Raw genomic sequence first — 20,486 nt, 5'->3', positions numbered from 1 at the left:
ACCATTTTTGGAATACCTGCCCTAGATTATGTTTGTAGAGAGTGTAGCAATGTACCCATCTAGTGGAAAAGGCAGGAAACTGCACTGTAGAAACATCTGAGCCAGTATATACAACTCTTGAACTTAGGACATAATGACCACCAACAGATGAAGTCAATAGAACTAATTGTCTCTTGATCATTGCACCTGTCAGTGGGTAAGATACATTAAGCAAACATTTAGTCCACAAAGTTGATTTGTTAGAAGAAGGAAAAATGGGCAAGTTTAAGGATTTAAGTTTCAGAAGGGCCAAGGATGGCTAGATAACTGGGTCAAGTCATCCCAGAAACTACAGCTCTGGTGAGGTGCCCTTTGTCCGTACCTATCAAATATAATCCAAGAAAGGAAAAGTATTTGTGCTTCAACCCAACAAATGAGCTACTGTAGCAGATTTGCATGGCCACGGACAAGATACCATTCTACTTGTGTGGAGTCGCAGTCTCCTTTTCAGTATTAACTGTAGGTTAGGGATGCTCTCTTTTTGCATTGGGGGCAGTTGTGCGCAGCTCAGCAAGCTCCACTGTCTCGCTTCCAAGCTTCCCCCCACACTGTATAACGCCCACTGTTGATGACTCTTGCTTAGTTTGCAAAACTGGTGAAAATGCACGTCAATGCTCAACAAAACACCAAAGTTCGAAGGCACGCGAACTGAACTAAAAGAAAGAGTTCTTTTAGTGGAAAAATGCTACCAGAGCGCCAATGCTGACCCCAGTCCACCCCCAAAACATGATCTTAAAAAATAGAGCAATGGAAAAAAGGTGCCCTGGTTTGATGAATCTTTACATCACTTGAATTGCTGCAGGTGTGCGCATTGCTAATCCGGGAAACTGATGGCACCAGTATTTATTATGTTAAGAAGGACAGCAAGCAGAGGCAGTGTGATGGGCAACGTTCTGATGAGAAACCTTGGCACTTGAAATCTCTGTGGATGTTACTGTGACCCGTAACATTAACAAGCATGCTTGAGTTCGTGGAAAATTTTGTCCCTGATGGTTTTTGACTCTTTTAGAGGTATTATAAGCCTTACATCCAATCATTATTTTAGGTAAATTTAGCATATATCTACATGATCAGAAATTGCAGTTAGTATTAACCTTGGAAAATCACCTTCAGAACTGTTTTTGTTTCATATACTCTAGAGAGACTTGGGTTTGCATTGAAGATTAAAAATCATAATGTACTGTCACTCATCACCCATTATCTTATATTAGCTTACTCTAAGGTGTTCAACTGTCCTTCCTGCTGCACCAGTGTAGGCAAACTACATGGTTCTTCCAGCTGATATGAATCTGCTGATGACACTTAACAGAGTCCACATGATCAAGGAAAAAACAGTCTTAAAATGTAAGCCTTGACTTCCTTTTTAAGGCTTTGGGCTTTCTAAGAATCTGAGTAGAACACATCATATTAGCTGGTCCATATTGCCTGAAGCTTTTTCTTAAACCAGTAGCAACATAAGCAATGTAAGACGACTTGAAAAAATGATGGATAGGTAACAAGTATTTCTCTCCTTAAGCTTAGAGACTGTCCAGGTGGGTGTTATTATCAGCTGAGTTATCTCTGCATACTGAACCATATCGGGAGTTACTTAAAGAACTATCTCTCATCTGAAGGTTTCTGTGAGCAGAGGGATAAAGTACAGGAGTGCACTGAGCAGCTGTCTCGTCAAGAGATGGTGGGTGTTCTGCTGGAAGGCAAACAGATCCACTTCCACTCTTTCTCACAAACCACAAACAGTGGAATTGGCTCAGATATTTAGGGTTAGTCTCCATTTACCCATCTTCGTGGCCTGGGAAATAAGAAATAACTGCCAGGCTGTGCATGTGCAGGCTTAGGGAGAAAACAGCCCTGAGGAGATGGAGGCTCTCAATAGCTTGGTATTACTGGATCTGCACAGACGTTAATGGTGCAGCGGATAAAATGTTGCCCACTTCTTGGCTTTACGGAGCCTTGCAAAAGTAATAACACCCATTTAGCTTTTTAATATTTTCTCAAACATAACTTATATTGTATTGGGATTTTTTGTGAGAGACCAACACAAAATAGGTCATAATTATAAAGAGGAAGGTTATGGAAAGGCAATTTTCCACATTTTTATAAACAAAAATCTGAAAAAGTGTGATGTGCAGCTCCTTTAAATCTGATACCCCCAAGGAGGGCATTAATCAGAGCAGTTAAGAGGCCCATGGTAATTCTGGAGGAGCTGCAGAGATCAGCAGCATAGTTGGGAAACCTTTTTTTTTCTGTTGGTTTATTACAAAAATTCTAATAAAATACACTAACCTATGTGAATGTACTGTGACAACAATGATAAAAGATTCCAGGGGTATAAATAATTTAGTAAGACCTGATACACTCAGTATACATCTGCGCTCTTCCTTGCAAGTTATAGACAAATCAGAGTGTTATCAAGGTAATTAATGTCAACGTTCTTGCTTGTAACGCCAATCAGCCTGAACCTAGAAACAGTTTGAAATCAGTAGTATGCCTTTCCTCGTGAATCGAATACCAGGATAAAGTATGTTTAGGAAATTCCAACTCTTCAAACACTGTTTCCTGACAATATAGGGTGACTGACCTCGGTCTCAGAGGTTCAGAAATCAATCTCCAGTTTTCCACCTCTGTTTCTCCATCCTGCATGCATGCCAGCTTCATGTATTACAGCAGGCATGAAATAGGGCCAACAAGATAATTATTACCATTTACAACTTACAGGTCAGCACCAAAAGGATGGAAGAACATTCATGTAAAAATATCTCTATGTCTCTATGGTCTTTATACATACTGTGTTATAAATGCTTACCTATTAATCAGATATGTTGCTGTTCAAAGTGATTCTGATCATTGTACTAATTTACTGCTACCATGCAGAAAAGTTGCTATGTATAGCTGAATCCTTTTTGCAGTGAACAACAACAGGGCAGTTGATTTCCCTTCCACTCAAACCGCACTTGTCTTTGAACTCATCCGCGGTTCTAAAAGTTGTCATTAGAGCGGAACAAAGACACAATCTCACAGTTAAAGAAAAAAGCCCCGAGTGTGTGATGATGGATTACAGCTTTGAACTGTTGATGCAGTGTGTCGTCGTGATGGAGCTTTGATGGAGTGTGAAACCGAACAGGATGTTTTATGCAGTGGACTGTAAGGCAACTAAATTATACACTTCACAACACTTTTGTTACATTAGAGCCTGAAATACTGTATCAGAAATGGCATAAGGGGTTTGAAAAGAAAACATTTATGTGGCCTTAAAACAGGTCCAGTCTGCACAGATTAAACCAACAAAATGTGAGCATGGACGTTTAGCACAGCACTACCATCATATCAAGGTAAGCAGTCCAGGATAAGACTAAAGAACCCACAACACTCCTGAAATCTATAAATCATTACTGGATTTCATCATTAGCCTTTAAACTTTAAATTAAGTACATTTACAACAAGTCCCACATTAGAAAATAATTTTTTTTAATTTATATTTTATCTTTGATGTTGAACAGAGCGTCTAGGAACTTTTAACTAATAGTCTGTGACTTCCTGTTTCATTAGGATATAAATAAACCCTTCAAAATCGGAAATACAAGAGAATATACCATTAGGGTAAGCTAGATATGAAAGAAAAAAATTACTATTTGACTAAATTTGGCTTTATGTACAGTCAGAGCCATACTTAGAGTTTAAAATGGTAGTAGGACAAACAAGGCTGGGCGAGGACCCATTTATATCTTGGCTCCACATGTAGTAAGAAGGGTGGTAAAGAAGGCAAAAAATAAAACATAAAAAACACTAATGGGTACCTAAGTGCCCATTACAACCGTATAAGACTTTTGCACACATTTGTAGTCGAGGTGGTAATAATTATAGGTGGATTTGAAAATACCATATTGTTGTAAAAGCTTCTTCCCTTTGTATTTACTGTATTCCAACTTCAAATCAGGAAATTTATTGGGGTTAGCTTTTACTACTCATTGTCGAGGATAACTGATGTTAGCCATATGCGCTAATAACAATGTAGCAATACCAGAAAGTAACAATGCAGTTCTCTATGTAATGTATTTTGTTACATACTGTAACAAGACATTCAATATGACAAGTTGCAAAGCAATATCTATGGGACGGTTTCAATGAGATACAAATTAAACAAGCATGGTTTATTACTGCATCTATCTGTACATTTCATAACCATATTAGATTTTGAGGTCAGGGTTGGTGAGACATTTTGAGCTGAAATTTTGACTTCAGCGTGACTTCTTGTCCATTTTGCACCAGAGAGTTCTTGAAATTCTAATACTACCTCTGATGAATTGTATCATAGATACTTGATTTGTTAGCATGCTGACATTAGCCTTCAGCTCCAACAGCAGTATAGAATCACTAGCTTGACTCCCTACCTCGGTTTTAATAGTTTTTTGTTTGTCTTTATTGAATTTAAACATTATGTTTGGACTTGGTTAAAATGAACTTTGAGTCAAATTAAATTTAAAGACAAACTACAAGTTCCTTGAAGAACTCAAAAGTAAAAGTAGCAGATAGATAGATAGATAGATAGATAGATAGATAGATAGATAGATAGATAGATAGATAGATAGATAGATAGATAGATAGATAGATAGATAGATAGATAGATAGATAGATAGATAGATAGATAGATAGATAGATAGATAGATAGATAGATAGATAGATAGATAGATAGATAGATAGATAGATAGATAGATAGATAGATAGATAGATAGATAGATAGATAGATAGATAGATAGATAGATACTATTACACTACTTGTTGCAATGGTTTATTTGTGCTGTTCATGTTGTACAGCACATTCACAGCTGACTCTCAGTGACTAGCACTGATAAAGTGATATCTGAGTCTGAGGAATATTCTCTTCTTGCTACTGGAGGGTTCTTCCTCCTTATCCAGAGTCTGGAGGAAGAACGACTCCATAAATCGATAGAAAACTCTTATTGAGGGGCAACCTCAACTCACTCTCCCAACTGATCCCAGCTATTTAAGAATGCCTTTCTAGGGATCTGGCCCATTTCTTTCAATTAATGCTCCTTTCAGCCAGCCAACCATTAGAAGTCCATTAAAGGCGTTCCACCCTGGGAGAATCATTCAGTCTGCAACACTGCTCCATCTTCTGATAACAGGAGCCTTTGGACTCTGCAGTGGAAGCACAATTAACATTTTTAATTGTTTCTTAAGAAGTGGCTACGGCATGAGCTGCATGTTGTTGTTGTTCTTTGCTAGCCTCCCTTCAGGCATTAATTAGTCTTATCAGGAACAGAGATGACATCCCACCATGTGAGAGACCCCGGTTTTTAAATCATGTTTTTACTTTTTAAAGTTGCATCTTGTTTTACTGGTACTCACGATTATTTTGGCTAGTCTCTATGTGTATTCCCTAGAAAATGTTGATCATTACTTTCACTCTGATATCTCCAAAAGGTTGTCAACCAACCATGTTCAGTGACAGACTAAGGATAAAAGCAAACAAAATCCCCAAGGAGGGTACAGATAGATGTCCTCTGGCAACCTGCACCTTTTCATATTTCAAATGGTGGTTTATGAAATGAACTATGAAATGATGAAGCCTAGCTCTTTGTTGTAGCAGCCAGGATAAACGGTTGACATGCCTCTATAAAAATAGCTTTCGTTCTCCTTTGACTTACCTTTTAAACACCTCAGTGGTACCAGGAATAGTTAACTTTTAGTTTTTTATCCTTTAGTTATAATTACCACACAGAAGATTGTGGTTTTTGAGAAACCTGTTACAATGTAGTCAAAAGGTGTTTGCCCCATCACAGATTTATTCAGGTTTTTGATTTTTGATAACACTTACATGTTTTAGATTATCAAACACATTTGAATATCAAATAGAGAGTAAATACAAACCCAAGTCAGGAGGTCAATGGAAAGCAGTTTGTCTGTGATTCATTTTCATATTCATTTTCATTTGTATGCATGAACTAGGCAATAAAGCTGATTCTGATTCTGATTCTGATTTTTAAGTGTCTAGTGTAAAAAGCTATCCTAACCAATGTGGCCCTATGTGAAAAAGCTGGGTTTCATGAGTCAAACCCAGGTCTGATTACTGTCAGACCTGTAGAATAAATAATCACATCACAGCACTAGTCTTACAACATGAAGTAAGTTAAGAGATGTCAAAACACAACATGTCTTCCTCCAATCTAAAGAAATTAAAGAACAGTTGAGAAACAAAGTCATTGTCAACTATAAGAAAGAGACAGAGCAGAAATGGCAAGGCCAAAACCACTTCTGACCAAAAGTATTTGGGGGAAAATATTCTGTTGATTGTTTGGAGAAAAGGGAAATTTTTTGGAGGATTTTGAATCCAGTTACTTTTGGGGTAAAATGTTTTGGTGTTGTTGAGGACCCAAATGAAGAGACTTCTAATAACAGAGCTAGGAAAAGCAATGGACTGGCGACAGCAACATAGGATCTGACAATGGAGTGACTGTACCAAGGAGAATTTATACAGCTGTGAGATAGTATGAAACTAAGACAATGAGCCAAAGTACAGCAGGGGACACAGAAAAACAGAACACTAGAAAATTTTAAAATGCAATTAAGAAAACCACTGAAAAATAAAATAGCCCAAAATTACTTGTTACACTGAAATTCCATCAGATTGTAACAAGCACAGCATTACAGAAAAACGCTGATTGTCAAACATAATGGTGGTAGTGTGATGGTCTGGGCTGCTTTGCTGGCACAAACTCTTCTGTGTTTTTGAAACTATCAAGTCTAAGTGACTGCTTGGTAGAGATTAAAAATGGTTAAATGTAAATTGCCTACAGCTGAATTCAATAAAACTGAAACATTGATTTTGGCACCTAATGAAAAGGTTCCTGAAAGCAGAAAGCACATCAGTTTCCTGGGATCATCTGATCAGTCAAATCTGGGTGTGACCTTTAGCAGTTGTATGTCTCTTGATCACCATTCCAAGAAATTAGCTCAAAATTGTTTTAATCATTCTATGGTGTCTGGATGTGAATTAGAACTTATTTTACATGCTTTTGTTTCATCTCGGGTGGATTATTGTAATGGACGTTTTACCTGTTTTAACAAATCTGCTGTGCGTTGCATTCAGACGGTACAGAATGCTGCGGCAAGACTCTTGACAGGGATAAGCAGGAGAGCTCAGAATCCTCCTGTCTTAGCTTCACTTCACTGGCTACCAGTTACTTTTAGGTTTGATTTTAAACTTTTTGTTTTAACTTTTAGGGATCTGCATGGTTCGGCCCCTCAATTTATCTGAGATATGCTTAAGCCCCAGTCTTCTGCCAGAGCTCTGAGGTCTGCTGATCAGGGTCTACTGTTAGTCCCTTGAACAAGGTTTAAGACTCGTGGGGCGTTCCAGGTCATTGCACCCTAATAGTGGAATTCCCGTCCATTGTTTTTACGCCACGTCGACTCCGTTGACCAATTCAAAATGCAGTTAAAAACACATTTGTACAGACGGGCTTTTAATTAATGGGATGTTTAAAAATGTGATGTCTATATTTGCTTTGCTTCTCTTATGTGTTTTGTGACGCACTTTGTGATTTTATCTGTGAAAGGTGCTATACTAATACAATTTTACTTACTTATTTACTACAGGACCGTGATGATTTGCCTTAACTCCTGAAACCATGAATTCTGCTCTACCAGAACATTCAGCCATCAGTGCTGCAAAACACAAGCACACTTGGGTTATTCAGCAAGACAATAATCTTAAGCACACTAGCAACTCCCCCTCTAAATGGCTCAGTGGCTTTGTCTGGTCTTAAATCCGATTGAGATGCTGTGACATGACTTTAAACAGGCGATCTGCAGTGTCTTTTCATCCCTGTGTGACTCCATGTCCCATCTGTCTTTGATATTCCCCAGGTTCTCGCCGGTGAGCAAGCTGTTATCACCGCCAGTATGCTGAGCACAGAGGACGCCGACACCCCTGCGGAGGAACTGGTTTACCACATAGAAATGCCAACCAATGGGGTGGTGGCATTAAAAGAAGAGCCAGGGGAGAGTATTCAAAATTTCTCACAGGCTCACATAAACAGAGGGGAGATCATCTTCATCCATGAGGGTTAGAGGCCAAAAATCCTCATCTCTAGTTTTTTTTATTAAATGACCTTTATGTGCAGTCATTTGTTCTTTAATTTGCATGAATGCATGCATCTTTGCACCTCTAAGCAGATAAAAGTAATCAGAAAGTCAATAGAACTGATTGATGCACCTTTTAACATACACTAAGGCTATGCTGTGAAAAAGCGACCACTTGAATATGCCTTTTCCCCTCTTTTCTGTGATATATAAATGCTTCTTGCTCATCAAGGTTATCGAGGCATAGCAAACCTCTAATTACATCCTGCTTTTACTATGTACCAAATATAAAGTTTAACAGAGTGGGAAAAGAAACTTTCCTGTCCTCCTCCAGGTGAAGAGTCTGGTGAGTTCAGTTTCACAGTGACAGATGGAGAGCACACATCTCCTCTCTATCGATTTGTCATCAGGGCCAGGCCTCACACCATCACCTTGGAAACGGGGGAGGAACTCGTAGTGTTTCCAGGTAAGGATGCCAAAAGGCTACCCGATTCTTAGCGATGAGGTGATGAATGTTTGGTTTACACTGCAAAGCGAGGATAGGAAACAGACTGAGCAGGCACGACACAGAGATTGTTCCTCAGCGCAGAGCCAGAGATTCAGAACATCTGAGAGAATGAGCTGGCGATTAAACAAAGCAAGAAATTCATGCTGAGGCAGAAAGAGGGGAAGTAGGTGGGAAAGAGGAGGATGTGTAGAAGCAATTTGCTGAATGAATGGATACTATCTCAGCAAGTGTGATAATTTGGTAGGGCGGTTTCAAACAGCAGGACATAGATGGTATGTCACTGGCATTATGCCTCTCTGCACTGCCGCAAAGCTCCATTCACAGTGCCTTGCAAAAAATATCCATATCCCTTGAACCTCTATACATTTTGTCACATGAACTGTAATATATTTAATTGGGACTTGTTGGACCTACTCAAAAAAGAGTATACTCGTAAAGTGGAGGGGCAATGATATTGTGGCACACCCCAAACTGTACTTCTCATGGCTTCCTTTCAGTAACGGCTATCTTCTTCCACAGAAGCCAGATTTGTGTAGTGCCTGAATGGCTGTTCTGTCAACAAATTCCCCCACTTGAGTTGTGGATTTCTGCAGCTCCTTCTGAGTTACTGTGGCACATTTAGCTGATTCTCTGTTAAATGGTCTCCTTGCTTGGCCAGTTCAAGTTTAGATTGACATTTTCAGGGGCAATTGTTTGTACTGCATTTTGTTTAGCAGTATCATAGTAATGAATATAAAAGCACACCTTTTCATTTAATGTGCATTTCTGTTTGTCTATAAGATAAAATTCTGATAAAATACATTAATGTTGTGATTATAATGTGACAGAATGTGAAAAGGTTGAAGAGGGATGACATACATATACACTGAACATGTTAAGGATAAACCTTGTTAAATCAGCACCCCTTACTGGACACCAGCAGTAATTGCAGCATTTTGCATTTCAGGTTGCCCTAAATTTTCCAAAATGCTCTTGAGAGGACTGTTTCTAGGACCTGCTTTTAGCTTCCATTTTTAAATCCTGCAGCATGTAACAAATTTATGTTGTGCATTTTACTTAGTTTGATGCAACTTTAAAGTAAAAGGGTTTGAATGAGGACAGTGTTCTCTGAAGTCACTGATTAAATCTTTCCAGACTTCCCTTTGGACATGTAGACATTTTAATATATTTTTATAACATTTTCTTCTATGTATTATAATGCACTATTTCATAAATCTTTATGTTTTTATTTTATTTTTGCTAATGCTTTTCGAAATTACATTTTATTTACATAGATATACTTATTAATACCTAGTGCACTGGGCATCATATCAGTTGTCACATTTACTGAGCTTGGACATATTTTCAAACTTGTGTAAGGAAGCTACAGTGTACAGGAGTTCTAGCTTTTGGTCTTTCTAAGAGACCATTTTTCACATTTTTGTTTTTGCGTGCCATTTTCAGGAACACGGCAGCCTATCAAAAGTGCCAACCTTGGAGTTGCAACCAGTGAAGATGGGACTGACGCAAGCTTCCTGCTGATCCGCCCGCCTCGTTTGGGAAGGCTCATCTTGGCCAATGGCCCGAACCAGTTTGAAGAAATTCACTTATTCTCACAGTCACAGGTAACTTTTTGAGTGAAGTTTAGCATGTTTCTTAAAAGGGATTGAACAACAATTTCCATCAAAACATTATTTTGTACCTTGACATTAAATCACGATAAGTAGTATTTTAATGAACAGTAAGAGCTGGAGTGCGTATTTTAATCCAGTGAAAGGCTTTTTATGCACCAAGATCACGAGTGATCATTCACTATAGCAATTATTAAGTTAGTTCATGATATCTATGAATCAAAGATCAACTGGCAAAAAAATCAAATCAATAATTAACCTCTTAGTAATCACACTAATGTATAGCTCAAAGATTAATTCAGTGAAGAAACAAAACTTACAAAAAACATAAGCTTTACCTAGTGAAAGGGATATTCTGAAAGGAACTGACAATAAGCGTTCAGTATGTATTATTTCTGGACATAAATTGCAGCTCGAAATGCCTGACATAAGTCTGAGGGCGGGTTTGGACGACTGCAGAAAGGGGAATTCAAACAGAAAAGGCCTTTGAGGTCCAAAGTGGGATGTAAACAAGCTAAGATAAAGCAGGACAAGAGTTCTCGCAATTGGGTCAAACTGCTGTTTTCTTTTTTAAGACCAATTTGGGTTTTTCCTTCGGGTCCGATCAGCTTTTGGCCCTCTCACTCTCTGACTTTGCAGCTCACTCTGATTCTGAAGCTGGGGGTCTGTTCAGTGCTGAACTCTGACCGTGGAATTGTAATTTTGCTGGACAAACTGGATTAAGTCTTCTACCAAAGGTGCATCAAAGTAAAAACTAAGACAAAGCTTCCTGGAAGAAGACTGTGAACAAAAAACAAGTCACAGTAAATTCTCAGCACTTACCGGCACACATAATTCCACCACTCATGATGTCAGCAGGCGCAGAAGAGTTTGGACAGGTGTGTTTGTTGTATATTATCATTACCAAAGCTGAAAGAGAATTACTGTAATTCTTTCAAACCTTTTCGTTTATGTTTACAACAGATGTAACTCAAGGTCTCAAATAATGTACAAATATTTTTACCTCAGTAAAACCAGATGAAAGGTCAATAAATCTGGGCTAAAACAGGGAACATTTCGTGTTTGTTGAAATGATCAAAAATATCCTCTCCCAAACAAAATCCAATCCTCTCTTTATTCAAATCCTCTGTCTCCTTTGTGATTACATATTTGCAAATGACTGATAGCATCAAAACACATGATTTGTGTCTTTTCTCATTTTAAAATTACAATTAATCATTCTTTATCCTGTAATTTGCTGGTCAAGTGTTTTGCTTGAATAAAGGTGTATAGCTGTTTTAGGTGTATAAAAACCCACGTCACTTTGGTCATTCTGAAGTGCCAAAGCTTTCAGTGTGAGAAAAAGGTATGTTCTTTATCTTTACCAGCAGGGGGCGGTATCTAGCAAGACATTGTGCTAATGGTATCAGAAATGCCTCCGAATTTTCAAGAGTTCCGTGCTGAGCTTTTGGTTTCCTTACTAATTTTTTGTTGTTTTCTAAGTAAGTCTGGGACGTTTTTCCTAAGAAATAGGCGCATGGATTTTCTGCTCAGTAATAACATAGTAAAATATCGAAGCTCCAAAAACAATGAAAACACCATTGATTATTAATATTGTGGTTCCAAGATACATGCAGTTGCCAAGGTTTTTGATCTATTAAGGAACTTCTGTCCACATCCATCCCTCACTGTGTTTGAATAAAGAGAAAGAAGATAGAAAATCTGACACTAAGCTGAGCTAAAAACACAGTTTGACCTGCTTGGCAGTCTGTCTATGCTTGCCTTCATAAATTCACTGCAGTGTTATGGCTCAAAAGGCCTTATTTATCTTATTTGGAGTTATATTTATTCAGTGCTTGTCAGAGTGTGACATTTTTGGACTTTGTTTGTGGCTTTGTTGTTTACTCTTTGCTTAGTTGTTTCTATTTTGGGTTTTGGTATCATGTCCTCTAGTTCCTTTGCTCCCTCTACCGCCTCCTAGTGTTTTCTCTCTTAGGTTTCCTTATATGGAAGCAAATCGTTACCATATTTCAAATGAAAAAGCATTTTCAGAAATGCTTTTCCATTTTAAGAATGTGGCTGCATTGTTTGACTCATAAATTAAATTAGTTATCAATAATCCTATTTGCATTTTAATTTTCTTCTTCAAGACTGCTCATTATTTCACTTAATTAAAATGAAAAAGAAAAAGACATTTGAGATTTATTTTTCAAAATGTACCCCAGCAAATAGATACCAAAATTCAATTTGAAATGTAAAATTTGAAAATGAAAAAGCATTTCCAGAAATGCTTTTTCATTTTAAGAATGTGGCTGCATTATTTGACCCATAAATAAAATTTGTAATCAATCATCCTATTTGCATTTTCTTCTTCACGACTGCACATTTTATGCCATAATCAAAAAGAAAACAAAGCAGACATTGCTTTTTTGTTTTTGTGGTCTGTCCGCAAAGTACTGCCCAGAACTCGAAAACGAAAAAGTATTCCAAGTGGCAGGCGCAGCAGAGTGACGTCTGCAGCTGCTCTTCCTCAGCTCCCTGCTGACCAAGCTACCCATCTTGTTCGGTAGGGGGCGCTGTGCACATCTGCAATGCATTACATTGCAAACACACTCACTTGCACACACACACATGCTCAAGATAAACATATGCAGCCCCTCACACCACCTTCACCGTTCCCGGCATGATGTTGTTTTGTCAACTTGTTGCTTCTTTGTGCTGAGGTTTTTTGCAATCTCAAACTGTATCCTGCTAAGGATAAAGTGTGAAATATGATTTTTTTTTCCCTCTACTTACCTAATGTGGCCTCTTTTCTCATCTAGCAAGGGCAGCGCCTGTGAGTGGGCAGCAAAGCCTCGGTGACCCGTCCCCCCCTTGTCTTGTGTCATGATGTATGTTTGGATGGGTTGTACTGGAATTCTAATTTCCCCTCGGGGATCAATAAAGTATCTTTGAATTGAATTGAATTGAAATGTGCCGAGAAATTGATTGAATTGCAGCAGGGCCGAGCTCAATTTGTGGCAGTGCCAGGTAGAACTGGTAATTCCGGTGGCAGGCTGTGGCATCCTCGTGGCAGCCTTATGGCCTGGGACATCCAGCGTGTTTTTAAGCATTTATTTAAAATGTTCTGTGAGTGACAATTCAGAATAGCCTCTCGTGCTCTATAATAAACCGGCTGTTTGTGCAATAAATCTTCGTCATCCTTTCAACACGTAACACAAACACATAGTGCTATTTATTTTCCATGTCAAGTAAATACGATCACCTTATGTTATGGGTCTAAAGCTGTTTATTAAATAATGAAATCATTATTTAAAGGTAACAGGCTATAACAACAATGACATCCCATTTCCCGATAATCAGCATTAGCTTCCACAAAAATAGCGGCAACCGCCTTGGCGAGCTTTTACGGCCGGTCTGGCACCTTCTGGCATCCTCGCGGAATCCCCTGCCACCCTGCAGCAGGCTGTGGCAATTCCGGTGGTAGCTTCAGTGGGAACTACCAGTTCTGCCTGCCACTGCCACAAATTGAGCTCGGCCTTGCTGCAATTCAATCAATTTCTCGGCACGTTTGCAATGTAATGCAATACAGACGTGCACAGCGCCCCCTACCGAACAAGATGGGTAGCTCGGTCAGCAGGGAGCTGAGGAAGAGCGGCTGCTGACGTCACTCTGCTGCGCTCGCAGCTCGGAAGGCTTTTTCGAGTTCTGGGCAGTACTTTGCGGGCAGACCACGAAAACGAAAAAGCAATGTCTGCTTTGTTTTCTTTTTGATTATGGCATAAAATGTGCAGTCTTGAAGAAGAAAATGCAAATGCAAATAGGATGATTGATTACTAATTGTATTTATGGGTCAAATAATGCAGCCACATTCTTAAAATGAAAAAGCATTTCTGGAAATGCTTTTTCATTTTCAAATTTTACATTTCAAATTGAATTTTGGTATCTATTTGCTGGGGTGCATTTTGAAAAATAAATCTCAAATGTCTTTTTCATTTTAATTAAGTGAAAGAATGAGCAGTCTTGAAGAAGAAAATTAAAATGCAAATAGGATTATTGATTACTAATTTAATTTATGAGTCAAACAATGCAGCCACATTCTTAAAATGAAAAAGCATTTCTGAAAATGCTTTTTCATTTGAAATATGGTAACGATTTGCTTCCATATCCTTATGGGTGTTCTCTTATTACTTAGTATGGTTTATTATTAGTATTATTGTTATTGTAATTATTATAGTTCATTGTCTTCCTTGTATCCTCTAGTATAATTTCTCTTTTAGTATCGTCGCATTTATTTATGTCTTGGCAATTGTTGCTTTGCCCTCTTCTTGTTTACTAGTTTCCTTTCTAGTCTATTCAGTCAGTGTGGTTAGGTTGGTTTACTTTTGTATTCAGGTTTTCTTTATGGGTTCTTTGTTCTTAGGTTGTCATTGTAGTTCCTATGTTCCCTCTAGTTTCTCTGCTTACTTTAGTTCATGGTTATTCTAGTTTCCTTATGCTTTCCTATTTATCTTGTTTATTGTTTTGCTTTGTATTGTTTCTATGTTTCCTCTAGTTTCTCTGTTCATGGTTATTCTAGATTTCTTATGCTTCTTTGGTTATTTTATCTTGGTCTGTGGTTTTGTTTGGTTCTGCTTACTGTCGTGTTAATTAGTTCCTTCCCTCATGCTTTAGTCTCTGTATTAGTTTCACCTGTTCCTTTAGCCTCCCTGCCTCCGTGTCACACCTGTTCTTAGTTCTTTTGATTACTTGCCCTTTGTTACCCTCTGTATATTAGTTAGTCTAGGTCCTTTGTTCAGTGCTGGTTTGTTGCATCACCTTCCCTGCACCAAGTTCCTTTCGTTTCTCGTGCTGTGTTAGACCTGGACTTCTGTTAACTCTGATACACCCTGCCTACCTCCCTTCTGTTTTGCCAGAGTTAGGACTTAAATAAATCATCGTTTTGCTCAGCATGCCGTCTCCTCGCCTGCATCTGCACTTTGGTCCACAACAAAAACCTCAACATATGACAGTGCTGCCATAATAAAAGGATATATTCATGACTCTGAAATGATGACTGCAATCATCCTTCCATCCATCCTCTATACCCGCTTGTCCTTGCAGGGTCACGGGCGCTGCTGTCTATCTCTAGTGGACTACGGTTATGATCTTTTTAGATATATACAGTACAGACCAAATGTTTGGACACACCTTCTCATTCAAAACGTTTTCTTTATTTTCATGACTACGAATATTGTAGCTTCACAGTGAAGGCATCAAAACTATGAATTAACACATATGGAATTATATACTGAACAAAAAAGTGTGAAACAACTGAAAATACAGGGGTTGGACAATGAATCTCAAACACCTGTCATTTTAGTGTGGGAGGTTTCATGGCTAAATTGGAACAGCCTGGTAGCTAGCCTTCAATGATTGCACATTGCACCAGTAAGAGCAGAGTGTGAAGGTTCAATTAGCAGGGTAAGAGCACAGTTTTACTCAAAATATTGAAATACACGCAACATTATGGGTGACATACCAGAGTTCAAAAGAGGACAAATTGTCGGTGCACGTCTTGCTGGCGCATCTGTGACCAAGACACCAAGTCTTCGTGATGTATCAAGAGCCACGGTATCCAGGGTAATGTCAGCATACCACCAAGAAGGACGAACCACATCCAACAGGATTAACTGTGGACGCAAGAGGAAGCTGTCTAAAAGGGATGTTCAGGTGCTAACCCGGATTGTATCCAAAAAACATAAAACCACGGCTGACCAAATCACGGCAGAATTAAATGTGCACCTCAACTCTCCTGTTTCCACCAGAACTGTCAGTCGGGAGCTCCACAGGGTCAATATACACGGCCGGGCTGCTATAGCCAAACCTTTGGTCACTCATGCCAATGCCAAACGTCGGTTTCAATGGTGCAAGGAGCACAAATCTTGGTCTGTGGACAATGTGAAACATGTATTGTTCTCTGATGAGTCCACCTTTACTGTTTTCCCCACATCCGGGAGAGTTACGGTGTGGAGAAGCCCCAAAGAAGCGTACCACCCAGACTGTTGCATGCCCAGAGTGAAGCATGGGGGTGGATCAGTGATGGTTTGGGCTGCCATATCATGGCATTCCCTTGGCCCAATACATGTGCTAGACGGGCGCGTCACTGCCAAGGACTACCGAACCATCCTTGAGGACCATGTGCATTCAATGGTTCAAACATTGTATCCTGAAGGCGGTGCCGTGTATCAGGATGACAATGCACCAATACACACAGCAAGACTGGTGAAAGATTGGTTTGATGAACATGAAAGTGAAGTTGAATATCTCCCATGGCCGGCACAGTCACCAGATCTAAATATTATTGAGCTACTTTGGGGTGTTTTGGAGGAGCGAGTCAGGAAACGTTTTCCTCCACCAGTATCACGTAGTGACCTGGCCACTATCCTGCAAGAAGAATGGCTTAAAATTCCTCTGACCACTGTGCAGGACTTGTATATGTCATTCCCATGATGAATTGATGCTGTATTGGCCGCAAAAGGAGGCCCTACACCATACTAATAAATTATTGTGGTCTAAAACCAGGTGTTTCAGTTTCATTGTCCAACCCCCGTATGTCTTATATTCTAGGTACTTCAAAGTAGCCACCTTTTGCTTTGATTACTGCTCCACACACTCTTGGCATTCTGTTGATGAGCTTCAAGTGATAGTCACCTGAAATAGTTTTCACTTCACAGGTGTGCCCTGTCAGGTTCAATAAGTGGGATTTCAAGCCTTATAAATGGGGTTGGGACCATCAGTTGTGTTGTGAAGGATATGGATACAGTACACAGATGATAGTCCTACTGAATAGACTGTTTGTATTATGGCAAGACAAAAGCAGCTAAGTGAAGAAAAACGTGTGGCCATCATTACTTTAAGAAATGAAGGTCAGTCAGTCCGAACAATTGGGAAAACTTTCAAAGTGTCCCCAAGTGCAGTCGCAAAAACCATGAAGCGCTACAAAGAAACTGGCTCACATAAGGACCGCCCCAGGAAAGGAAGACCAAGAGTCACCTCCACTGCAGACAATAAGTTCATCCGAGTCGCCAGCCTCAGAAATCGCAGGTTAACAGCAGCTCAGATTAGAGAACAGGTCAATGCCACACAGAGTTCTAGTAGCAGACACATCTCTAGAACAACTGTTAAGAGGAGACTGTGTGAATCAGGCTTTCATGGTAAAATAGCTGCTAGGAAACCACTGCTGATGACAAGCAACAAGCAGAAGAGACTTGTTTGGGCTAAAGAACACAAGGACTGGACATTAGACCAGTGAAAATCTGTGCTTTGGTCTGATGACTCCAAGTTTGAGATCTTTGGTTCCAACCACCGTGTCTTTGTGCGGCGCAGAAGAGGTGAACGGATGGACTCTACATGCCTGGTTCCCACCGTGAAGCATGGAGGAGGAGTTGTGATGGTGTGGGGGTGCTTTCCTGGTGACACTTTTGGGGATTTATTCAAAATTGAAGGCATACTGAACCAGCATGGCTACCACAGCATCTTGCAGCGGCATGCTATTCCATCCGCTTTGCGTTTAGTTGGACCATCATTTATTTCTCAACAGGACAATGACCCCAAACACACCTCCAGGCTGAGTAAGGGCTATTTGACCAAGAAGGAGAGTGATGGGGTGCTGCGCCAGATGACCTGGCCTCCACAGTCACCGGACCTGAACCCAATCGAGATGGTTTGGGGTGAGCTGGACCGCAGAGTAAAGGCAAAAGGGCCAACAAGTGCTAAGCATCTCTGGGAACTCCTTCAAGACTGTTGGAAAACCATTTCAGGTGACTACCTCTTGAAGCTCATCAACAGAATGCCAAGAGTGTTCAGAGCAGTAATCAAAGCAAAAGGTGGCTACTTTGAAGAACCTAGAATATAAGACATATTTGCAGTTGTTTCACATTTTTTTGTTCAGTATATAATTCCACATGTGTTAATTCATAGTTTTGATGCCTTCAGTGTGAAGCTACAATATTCATAGTCATGAAAATAAAGGAAACTCTTTGAATGAGAGGGTGTGTCCAAACTTTTGGTCTGTACTGTGTATATATATATATATATATATATATAGGACAATGCTATAATTTTTTAGATCAAAGAAACTAAATTCTGTAAGTGTGTGATTTCTCAAACAGTGACAAATTTGGGACCTGTAGCATTCACAGGGACCAAATTTCCAGTTCTGTTGCAAATTACTCTCCCCAGCCACTTTATTAGGTACATCTTTTCAATTGCTCATTAACAGAAAATTGGCCAGTTGTTTAGCAGTGATTTCATGCATTTAGGTATCCAGATGTGGTGAAGACAATTTGCTGAGGTTCAAACCGAGCAGCCCAATGGGAAAGAAAGGAGATTTAATTCACTTTGAACGTGACATGGTTTATGTGCCAGATGGGCTGGTATGAGTATTTCAGAAACTCCTCATCTACTAAGATTTTTATGCACGACCATTTCTTGGGTTTACCGAGATTGGACTGAAAAATTTAATTTACCCAGTAAGCGACAGTTTTGTAATCAAAAATGCGTTTTTGATGTCAAAGGATAATTACAAACACTGGTTTGAGATCATATAAATTGAACTATAGTTCAAATAACCACTCTTTCAAACCAAAGTTTGTGCAGTGTCTCCTCTGAATGCACAACATGTCGAACCCCAGTCGACACTGGGTTCTACACCTGCCAGGAGGTGGAAGCGGAGGTCTTAATTCACATAGGAACTTGACAACGAGTGCCCTGTACTCCAGTGGCCTCCACAGTCACCAAATCCCAACCTAGTAGAGTACTTTTGGGGGAGGGTGGAGCAGGAAATTGGTCAGTATGGACCAGCTTTTATGAGGGATGTTCCTGACACCTTGTTGAATCCATGATGCCATGATGGATTAAGGCAGTTCCAAAGATGTCCCTAATAAAGTGGCCTCCTGCTTGGGGTTAAAGTAAAAGCAAAGATAAGAGGATAAGTACAAAAGAAGTGTAGATGTTTAATGCTTTTTTCTTTATGTAGGAAATAAATTTAAAACCTTTTCAAGCTGAAGTCTCATGAGAAGAGAACTAATCTGGGGTGTCTGGGGTATGGAGTCTATTCAAATATAAAAGACACCATGTAGATGTCCAGTATTTTAAAATGTTAACATGTTTAAGGCATAAGAATGGTAAAAATCTGTAAGAAAACTCAAAATATATTTCAGGACTAGACATCTTAAAGCATTGTACTAATAAGGATAGTCGTACAAGGATGTACAGGTCCTTCTCAAAATATTAGCATATTGTGATAAAGTTCATTATTTTCCATAATGTAATGATGAAAATGTAACATTCATATATTTTAGATTCATTGCACACTAACTGAAATATTTCAGGTCTTTTATTGTCTTAATACGGATTATTTTGGCATACAGCTCATGAAAACCCAAAATTCCTATCTCACAAAATTAGCATATTTCATCCAACCAATAAAAGAAAAGTGTTTTTAATACAAAAAACGTCAACCTTCAAATAATCATGTACAGTTATGCACTCAATACTTGGTCGGGAATACTTTTGCAGAAATGACTGCTTCAATGCGGCGTGGCATGGAGGCAATCAGCCTGTGGCACTGCTGAGGTCTTATGGAGGCCCAGGATGCTTCGATAGCGGCCTTTAGCTCATCCAGAGTGTTGGGTCTTGAGTCTCTCAACGTTCTCTTCACAATATCCCACAGATTCTCTATGGGGTTCAGGTCAGGAGAGTTGGCAGGCCAATTGAGCACAGTGATACCATGGTCAGTAAACCATTTACCAGTGGTTTTGGCACTGTGAGCAGGTGCCAGGTCGTGCTGAAAAATGAAATCTTCATCTCCATAAAGCTTTTCAGCAGATGGAAGCATGAAGTGCTCCAAAATCTCCTGATAGCTAGCTACATTGACCCTGCCCTTGATAAAACACAGTGGACCAACACCAGCAGCTGACACGGCACCCCAGACCATCACTGACTGTGGGTACTTGACACTGGACTTCTGGCATTTTGGCATTTCCTTCTCCCCAGTCTTCCTCCAGACTCTGGCACCTTGATTTCCGAATGACATGCAGAATTTGCTTTCATCCGAAAAAAGTACTTTGGACCACTGAGCAACAGTCCAGTGCTGCTTCTCTGTAGCCCAGGTCAGGCGCTTCTACCGCTGTTTCTGGTTCAAAAGTGGCTTGACCTGGGGAATGCGGCACCTGTAGCCCATTTCCTGCACACGCCTGTGCACC

The 20,486-nt window shown here is 39.6% G+C and overlaps 1 protein-coding gene across 2 annotated transcripts in view; it reads left to right on the top strand.

Annotated features, from left to right (window-relative positions):
• The window catches only part of cspg4 (chondroitin sulfate proteoglycan 4), a 114,239-nt gene that overhangs the window by 87,378 nt on the left and 6,375 nt on the right, over positions 1-20,486 (top strand). For both annotated transcript variants that reach the window (XM_047350301.1, XM_047350304.1), the window contains 3 exons: positions 7,927-8,125; positions 8,477-8,608; positions 10,094-10,254. In XM_047350301.1, the coding sequence (XP_047206257.1) occupies positions 7,927-8,125; positions 8,477-8,608; positions 10,094-10,254 (492 nt within the window). The remainder of the gene's footprint in view (positions 1-7,926; positions 8,126-8,476; positions 8,609-10,093; positions 10,255-20,486) is intronic.

Source organism: Girardinichthys multiradiatus, chromosome 2 (genome assembly GCF_021462225.1).
Source record: "Girardinichthys multiradiatus isolate DD_20200921_A chromosome 2, DD_fGirMul_XY1, whole genome shotgun sequence".
Taxonomy (NCBI): Eukaryota; Metazoa; Chordata; class Actinopteri; order Cyprinodontiformes; family Goodeidae; genus Girardinichthys; species Girardinichthys multiradiatus.
The sequence above is the reverse complement of the archived record's forward strand: the minus strand, read 5'-3'. Positions and strand labels throughout refer to the sequence as shown.